Below are 9,365 nucleotides of genomic sequence, written 5' to 3'. Positions count from 1 at the left end.
GATATCATCTTTAGGAAATGCACCTTTCTCTAATTTCATGCATTTTTAAACCTGTTTAAACCTGTTTAAGGTACATTTTGTATATCATGTCCATAAAATTAAAAGAAAAGATAATTTTTAATAACTGTTTATAAAAGAGGACACATAATTAAACAAGCCGTTAAAACAAGTTAATTGTCTGCCGCGGAACAGCAGTATTAAAGTGGTCATTGTATACAAGATTAATAATGCCTGAAACGAGATTTGTATAAAGTTTGCAAATAACTGAAGTAGAACGAAATTTATTTTCAACTTCAACTCTTCTTTTCTTCCAGGTTCCTTTATAATGAGGTTTGCCGTTTACGTCATTACTAGATTTGAGTGTCATACGACTCTCCGTTATTCTCTTGTCAAATATACGAACATGAGCAGAAATAATACTTTCAAAAAAAGATTACGTAATCACATAAAAACGAGACAAGGGGAGCAAAAACTTTGTTCTCGCGTAAGAAAACAATATTCAATAGGAAAGGCTCCGAAAAGCTCCAATGTAGCGTTTATCACCAAGAAAAGCATGTAAATTGTCCGTTGAGCCTGAAAACAATGCTAGTAATATTTCTGAAATCGATTTTGACATTGTTGATAGTAATACTAAGGACAATAATACAGGAGCAGAAGACCTTATTAAGAAGAAGGAAGAACTCGTTACCAAACGCCAACAGTATACTAACTACGTTATGCAGGCATGTCAAGTATTGAAATATTAAGTGCGTTGTTTGGTTTCATTGATCCCGGAATCGATGGTGAAAATATTATTTTACATAATATTCGTAAAATCAAAAAACAGAAAGCAATTTTTTTCAGGGCCTGTAGCGTTTTATTGTCATCTCAGAAAACGCTACAGGTCCTGGTATGGAGGTTGCGTTGTCGTGTGAATCTTTTTTATTACTTACTACTTAATTTAACTAAACCAAAACATAGATATTGAAACTGTTATGCTGTTGGGAACCAACAATGCCCAAAACACTTTCACAGGATAGTGTATTTCCTGACCACGACAACTCGCATTCATGTTTGTTTTTACAGCATTATATATCATGTTCACGACCAATATCGTTTATCGTAAATAAAAGACAAAGTGTTGAAAGAACTATTAACATTATATATTATTCTAGTTTGTATCACTGAGACAAGTTTTCTGTAATAGGATTGATGGTGTTCCACCGGTCGGGATTGTAGCATTGATTGACAAAAATCGTTTAAGACAAGTAAATATGAGATAAAATGTTGAAAGAAGTAGTAGGATTGTATTAGTCGACTAGTTCAGCAGAAACTGACTTTTCGTAACAGGATTGATGGTTTCAAACCGGGCGAGATTGTTACATGATTGACCAAAATCACTTACGACAAGTATATACGAGATAAAATGATGAACAAAATAGCAGGATTATATTAGTCCATTAGTCTCTACTACTAAAACTGACTTTCCGTAATAGGATTGATGGCTTTACACCAGGTGGGGTTGTTACATGTCTGACCAAAATCACTTACGACAAGTATATACGATATAAAATGATGAATAAAAATAGCAGGACTGTATTAGTCCATTAGTCTCTACTACTGAAACTGACCTTCCGTAATAGGATTGATGGTTTCAAACCGGGCGGGGTTGTTACAGTATGACCAAAATCGCTTACGACAAGTAAATACGAGATAAAATGATGAATAAAAATAGCAGGACTGTATTGGTCCACTAGTCTGTACTACTGAAACTGACTTTTCGAAATAGGATTGACGGTTATAAAGGGGGCGATATTGTAACATGTTTGACCAAAATCGTTTACGACATGTAAATACGAGATATGAAAAAAATAGTAGGATTGTATTAGTCTACCAGTCTCTACTACTGAAACTGACTTTCCGTAACAGAATTGATGGTTTCAAACCGGGCGGGATTGTAGCATGTTTGACCAAAATCACTTACGACAAGTAAATACGAGATAAAATGATGAAAGAAATAGCGGGATTGTATTAGTCGACCAGTCTGTGGTACTGAAACTGACTTTCCGTAACAGAATTGATGGTTTCAAACCGGGCGGGATTGTAGCATGTTTGACCAAAATCGTTTACGACAAGTAAATACGAGATAAAATGATGAAAAAATTAGTCCATTGGTCTCTACTACTGAAACTGACTTTTCGAAATAGGATTGACGGTTTTAAACGGGGCGGGATAACATTATATTAGTCGACTAGTTTGCATTACAAGAATAGTTTCTTGTAGCAGGGCTCACAGTTTTGTATCAGTTGTACTAGTTTATTGTAGCAGGATTGATAGATCGGATGCAGATGTTGCATAACCAAATTGCCTACACAAAGTACACATAAAACGTATTGATGACACAAAAGCAAAGAGTACATAGATTGTATGCCTCAAACTAATTTCATGTAACGGATTCAATAATTTTAAATTTGGTTGCTTGTTACAAGTGACAAAATCTAAGCCCTACATACGCGACAAGAGTATTTTATTTTGAGGTTGAGAGTATTATATTCTGCTGTGAGTTTTTATTTGCAAGTTAGAAAAGACTGATAACTATTTGACCTGCGTTTTTAACATTAAACCAAAGCGAATTTGGTATCAGAACTCTTCCTATAGTCCCAGGAGAGAGAGAAAGAGTATAGAAAATGCCACTACACCTTCCGTAGCAGATTTGGACAGTCTTCGTAAAATTACCTCGGGTTTATAAGCAGTCTCTTAGGCGGCGGCTTGTTACATGAGGCGGCTGTCCGTATACCACAAGTGCATGGCTAGCGATTATTAAATTAGCGTAAGTTTTGTTATCATGCAATTGCTTTATATGCGATTTTTATATTTCAACCTGTGGTGCAACTTTTTCCGATTCGGTTATCTGCGGACGTGTAAGTTTTTTCACCACAGCTCAAGCGACGGCCTAAGAGACCACCAGTTTGCCTATGGTGAGCGCCAGACTTTTTAAATTTTCGATACTGTTAAGAATATCAACCGAAACGAACAAGGCCAAACCAATTTACTAATATCATATACAAATACTTTTTGCTAAAATTTTATTCGTCGAAGAAAAGGCTTCTTGACCAATGACTTCACCTATGATACTTTCAGCAACAGCAATGTCGATATTTTCAGCAACCATTACTTTAATAAATAGTTTAATAGTTCAGGTATGCATGTCGGAAAAGTAGTAGACAAGTCCAATAAAGTGTAGGTAGTAGTTTACGTGTCCCTGATCCATATCTCAATTTATATTTACATTATACACAAAATTTTCCACTATATACAAACAAGAGATATTTCAGTCTACATTAAAGCTAATTTTTTCTTTAAAAACGTGTGGTTAAAAGTACAATAATAATGCTATGAAGCATGCTCTGAAAACTTTAAATTGAATTCTAACTTTTAAACGAGTTCGTAAAACACGTGCTTATACAAATTACGAAAGTAGAGGGTGTAATAACAAGAAGATTCAAGTTTGCTAAAACAGAATCATACATAGGATGTAGTAGAGAAGACCAATGCCTTTACAGCTCATAAACAAAATATAAACTTTAGAAAGCAGTGCATCAAGCGTTATATACACAAAATGAAATTAAGCAAGAAAACACATTTTGTCTAATCAAGGTTGTATTTACAGAAAATGTCAGCTTAGCAAAACTTAGTTTCATTAATTAAAACTAGTTGTCAAAAATTAACTCAGTATTATAATCGTCGTCAAAGTTAGGAAAGTACAGTATCGTGCGTGTTAGCAGTGCTGCCTCTGGGATAACATGCAACATCAATTATAAGAACAATTAGTAAAGAAACAAAAGCAGAACATTAACATGTTTAATAATTTTAACGAAGAGTTATTCGTTTTAATGACTGGCATAAGTTCATGGAACAGATGTGTTCATAGTTGTTTTCTTTCGTAGTGCAAACGAGTACGAATTTGTACAAAAGTAAATTTTTTAGTATATCTTCCCCTTCCAACGCCTTAGTGACACCTTGTTTCGTTAAAGGACCATTAGCAATAATATACGAGCACTTTTGACGTAGCAGTTGAACATCTTTATCGCAAAATAAACTTCTTCTCTTGCTCTAGTATAACAGAAAGAAATAAAAATAAGTATTTTTAAATGATATTTCTTCAAAGAACATTCACGGCAATACATTATACACATTGTACCTCTGATAATCTTTGGAGAGCGTACCAAAAAATTAAACCTACTACTTACTCTAAATAAAGATTTTTGCTGTGGCACACTACTTGCTGTACTTACAGTTTCCTGAAAAATGTGAAAATGTCATTTAGTTAATCTCAGGTTAAAGCTAATTCTCAAGTTTATTTGCCTTCCATGTGAATAGCACAATATGCAATGTATGAGCGGTGCTAAATGCGTTTTTTATACACCTCCCATAAGTTGTATTTACAGCTTACCAAAATATATTTTCTCAGTTACAAGATTTTCAGGATTAATCAGGAATCGCGATTAAATTCAGAAAAGATATGATTATTTAACGTCAAAGTAAGGAAACGAAACCTTAAAAAAACTAGCATCTTATAAAAAGAATCAAAAACTGCAGATTTAAACAGAAGCAGATCCGCTACTTACAGTAATTAAAGGTCGCTTAACAGGAGTATATCGCATGAAGCTACGGACTTTATACCTGGATTCAATATTACAGAAGAAACATCTAGGGAGAATTTTGTTTGGATCAAGAGATTATAAGGGAAAGATTATTTTTATGCTGGCCAATGTCAGTGTTAATATGGTTGTTACAAATTCAGAGGCATGTTAATAAATACTACCAATTTTAAGTTATATTTATCGATTACTTAATAATGAGAAAAATTCCATTGGGAAAAGTGTTGCTTGCAAGAAAAACCTCACCTTATAAAAACTAAAAATTTCACGTATAAAAGATTGTCCTTTTACTTGTGCGTGAAAAAGAATTCGTGTTGCGAAAACATGCCATTTGTCCATGAACTACATACTATCATGTCTAACAAAAATCGCTCATCATACGTTTCTACCTAAAAACGCCTTGATAATTCACGAGTGATGTTGGGATTAATTCACATCATCACTCGTAGATTTCCAATGCCAAATTCCAGGATGGAAAACATATTTGACTATTTTTGTTAAAGAATGAGAAAGGGTTCTGAGCTTGCGGGTAAACTTGAGGAAGCGTGACAAATGGACAGAGTTTGACATGACCAACCTGGCCAATGAAATAATTAGCTAGCCGCCTAAAAGCAAACTGAAAAAATAGTTTCAAAGTTTAAATGTTCAGCTTCTTCTTTCATCAAACTATCAAAGTCGATATCCTTTCGTGCAATATCTACTAGGAATCATGGAAAGTTTTTCATACACTAATACAATTATTGCAACAACAACACCACCAAACGTAGATTTCCTAAATAAATTATTTACTAAGGAATCACCTTTACGTCTACATAACGTCTATAAAAGATAGGCGTAAATTCTGTAGGACAACTTTTCAAAAAGAAAGGAGAGAGCTACTTACTTTTTCACGATCTCTGATAATCATGTAAGGCTCTTTTAATACTATAAAAATAATTGTGTCACAATGCACGTTTATTGATGAAAGGTTATACTTCTCATTGTAAGTGTGCTCACCTTCTACCTCAATTACAGTTTTTTGCCCTTCCTACAATGAAATCATTGATAAATTGAAATAACAAGCAAAAGTTTTAGTTATTAATTAAGCAATCGTACAAAAATTCAATAAACAAGAATGCTAGTTTTATATATTAACATCTCAGGAAATATGCAACATAAAAACAGCGCTTGCTACTAGTTTATTATTAGGAAATGAAATTCAGTGATGTAATACATACCTTCAGTTTCAGAATACTTGCATGGGAGATCTTTTTTAGCTAAGAATAAAAGATAAACATCATATATATATATATGATGTTTATTTTTATATAACTTGTAGTGGAAGAAAGAACAGAAGCAGAACCTTGAACACACTAATTTTTTGAGCCTTGATAATATGCGAGTTTAACATGCAGTAGGCAAGAAAAAAATTGACTTTGTTTGTGCAAATATAGAAAACGTGAATTCACAATGAAGCTTCTTTTAAATCACAGCTCAAGAATACAAACACCACATTTCTTATTTGTGATCACAAAAATCCAAACAACTGCCTTGTGTGCAAGAATATTTGACATCAATTAATAACTTGAATTGAAATTATAGAATCCTGGTGAGAATATTTGCTTCTCTGGATCTTTAAATTTTTTACTTTTTACTTTTGTACACTACAAGAAATAATGATTTCTAACTGATTCTCTATATCTTTTAAATGTAATGGCACACACAAGTTCTTCTATAAGAAAAAAATGCAGTAAATATTTGGAAGCAAAATAACAGTAAAGTTCCTTAGAGTTAATAAATTACCTGCTTTCTCAAAGACAACATGCATTTGTCACCATAATTGTATCTAAGCTCTTCATTAGTCTTTATGAGTTTTAGAGACTTCAAGCCTAGATACCGCACTTTGTCACGAACCAGTAACACCATTTTACAATTGGCACACCGGGATGGGCATGGTTCACGAATCTCGCCAAGCAGTTGGAATGTGTTGCATCAATGCTTAAATATAGTAGAAAAACTATTCAGATACTATTTACGGATTAGAAACAAAGTTTAAAATATCTTGAATTAGAGTTTTTGGGCAACATTTGTGTACCATTACCAAAAGCTGCAATATAATAATTTGTATACCTATATTTGTTATATAAATAACTACATAAAACGTTTCTATCTCTTATAATAATACGAAGTGTATGTGACGGTCATAGTGGATATCGTCATTTTCCTTTGATGTCGCCGAAATTTTCTCTGATGTCGCCGAAAAAAGTATGTCTCGGATGTTAAATTTTATGACATTACGGCGCGACGTCAATAACACTACTACTAACGTCAATATCCTATATTAAATTAATGAAGCCATTACAGTGCACTTAAATATTTGAGGCCAAATAACTTGGAAACGAGGTGGTGTCAATGATTTTTCCCCGCGTGGGTAAATAGGGACCAGATAGGACCAATTTGGGTAATTTTCCCAAACCTGGGTCCCTGAATCCGTTTCGGAATGGACGGGTTGATAACGTCATCAAAAATCAATTAAACCCCCATATTTCCGTAACCGTTTGTCAAAAGTACATGATCCTATACATTTTCTTGATCAGCGTTTAAAGACCTATACGTTGAAGCCAACAGGTAAACAAATTTCTAAAAATTAATTTTGTTTGTTTTCGCGGGTCTTTGCTGACGTCAGCATATTTTTTAAACCCTTATATATCATTAACCGTTCATCAAAATCACATGATCACATACATTCTCTTCATGAGCGTGTCGAGCTCTACACAATAGAGACAACGGATAAAATGAATTTCGTCAATTTGTTTTTTCATATGCACTGCTGACATCAGCAAAAGGTCTAAAATATCCAATTTTTACATTGTCCCTCCTGCCTAAGTGGATTTCTCCACAGGCCTTATCGACTAGTTTATTATATTGAAAATCACTTTCCCATTTCCCCATAAAAAATGAATTCACTCACTGGATATTTTCTAGCAGCGTTCATGTCAACTTAGCAGTTTAGTTCAATATTGGTTCTTTATCTTTATAACTAAGAAAAAGTAATTCCTATGAATAAGGATACACAATAAGGCACCAAACACCAAACATGGCTAACCTTTATATATAAAATAGCAGTTGCCACAAAACATATACATAATAAAAAAATAAAAATGATGTTAAAAAACATTAAATAAATTATGCAATACAAGAGTTCACAGTTTTAACTAACTATTGTTTAAATAAATCTTTCTTTTGTTACAATGCTCTTTTCTGAGAATTGAAAAATGGAAGTAAACTGTTATGAATTAAGAAAAGTTACAAATCATTCACATATGTTTTAAGTAGGGTTACTGGCAATAACTTACTAAATTTTCATGCCTTAAAACCATTTTTTTTAGAAAATACAAAATATTCATAATGCCCATGGTCTTATTAAATTCACTCTGTTTACTTCCTTTTTTAATACAGAAAATAAGTGAACAACTTAAACTGTGAAAAGGTCAATAAAAGAGAATATAGCACATTGAAATTTTATGTGGGATAGAACTTTACACTAGAGGTTTTGGATATGTAATAGTTATAAACCAGAAATACGTGTTGACTTTTGCAATTTGATTTATCTATATATGTAACATTATATTATTTAATAAATTTATGAAGAGATTATGCATAATACGTTATTTCAAACAACACAATTTTAGCTATTTGGTCAACTTTTAATGGGAGATCGAGTGCTTAAAGTACAGGTAAACCTAGAGTACAAGTCAAAACCCTTGTGTATTTTGTGTTGGACAACGATTTTTTTTGCTGTTTCAGTGAAAAACGATCTACAAAATTATGTTATTTTGTAGTTCTTCTAATTTCATTTTTTGAAAAATACTGTATTTATATACCTTACGCAATTAAGAATCTTAAAAATATGCAAATACACACAGAATTTCATAATTGCATATGACGTATGAATACAGAAAAATTAAAACTTGGGATCAGTGAAAGATATATATATATATATGTCCAAAATATGAAAAAGATAATCGTTTTTTAAGTTGAGTAGAAAATGTACATTACATATACTTTAAAGAAACATATACATGGTCGTTCAGCATATATATTTTTATGGTAATATTTCGACCTCCATATTGGAGGTCTTCATCAGACTATAAAAATTTTTTTAACGGTTGTCATTACATTGACATAAAATCGACGTCGTACCTTACGATCAAATTTATTAAATTCCTGTTTAAGCATTTTCGCATTGTCCCAATCATAACCAGCATTACAAGAACTAGAGTGAAATGAATCTCCTGATGCGCTCCACTTTTCTTTAATGTTGGTGTCTTTGTGTTGTTCGAAGCGGGTAGCGATTCCCAACTTCGTCTCCCCAAAATATTTTTTGCCGCATTTGCATAAGATAATGTATACGCCGGGTTGACTTAGTGGTGGTAGTTGGCATTTGTTTTTCGATGTCAATATTGTCTGAATTTTAGCAGAGCTTTTAAAGACAGTTTTATATCATTTAAAGAGTACATTACATATATAATATATAATTGCATCTACCACCGTATCCAGTAGCGCATATATACTCTCTATGGCAAATCAGCTGTTCATTTGTTCTTAAAGAAATATTAAAGAATATGCAAATATTAAAAAAAAATGATAGATATTATCTTGTGTTCTTATGGTATCATTATATTATTGCCCTCCAAAAACCAAAGAATGGGTGCATAAAAATCCCTGTTTTATGAGCCATAAACA

The 9,365-nt window shown here is 32.6% G+C and overlaps 1 protein-coding gene across 2 annotated transcripts; it reads right to left on the bottom strand.

The window, feature by feature from the left end:
- Positions 1 to 2,916: 2,916 nt before the first annotated feature.
- On the bottom strand, positions 2,917 to 7,750 carry LOC130641549 (uncharacterized). Of its 2 annotated transcripts, XM_057448389.1 has the most exons (7): positions 7,591 to 7,750; positions 6,423 to 6,617; positions 5,858 to 5,896; positions 5,637 to 5,667; positions 5,524 to 5,564; positions 4,230 to 4,280; positions 2,918 to 4,092 (listed from the first exon to the last, which is right to left on the bottom strand). In XM_057448389.1, exons 2-7 carry the CDS (start codon positions 6,543 to 6,545, stop codon positions 3,850 to 3,852), a joined length of 528 nt encoding a protein of 175 aa, XP_057304372.1. In that variant the 5' UTR covers positions 6,546 to 6,617; positions 7,591 to 7,750; the 3' UTR covers positions 2,918 to 3,849. The 2 variants fall into 2 exon arrangements, with proteins under 2 accessions (XP_057304371.1, XP_057304372.1); XM_057448388.1 differs by having other exon boundaries at positions 2,917 to 4,092; positions 5,524 to 5,667.
- Positions 7,751 to 9,365: the final 1,615 nt, after the last annotated feature.

Source organism: Hydractinia symbiolongicarpus, chromosome 4, assembly GCF_029227915.1.
Source record: "Hydractinia symbiolongicarpus strain clone_291-10 chromosome 4, HSymV2.1, whole genome shotgun sequence".
Lineage (NCBI taxonomy): Eukaryota > Metazoa > Cnidaria > Hydrozoa > Anthoathecata > Hydractiniidae > Hydractinia > Hydractinia symbiolongicarpus.
The sequence above is the reverse complement of the archived record's forward strand: the minus strand, read 5'-3'. Positions and strand labels throughout refer to the sequence as shown.

Excerpts from the sequence above, each read along its gene's own strand:
- LOC130641549 (XM_057448388.1), bottom strand. The coding sequence starts at position 6,545 with ATGGTGTTACTGGTTCGTGACAAAGTGCGGTATCTAGGCTTGAAGTCT. Across the intron at positions 5,668-5,857 it reads CAAGTATTCTGAAACTGAAG|GAAGGGCAAAAAACTGTAAT; the intron begins GTATGTATTACA and ends ATTTCATTGTAG. Across the intron at positions 4,281-5,523 it reads TTATCAGAGATCGTGAAAAA|GAAACTGTAAGTACAGCAAG; the intron begins GTAAGTAGCTCT and ends CACATTTTTCAG.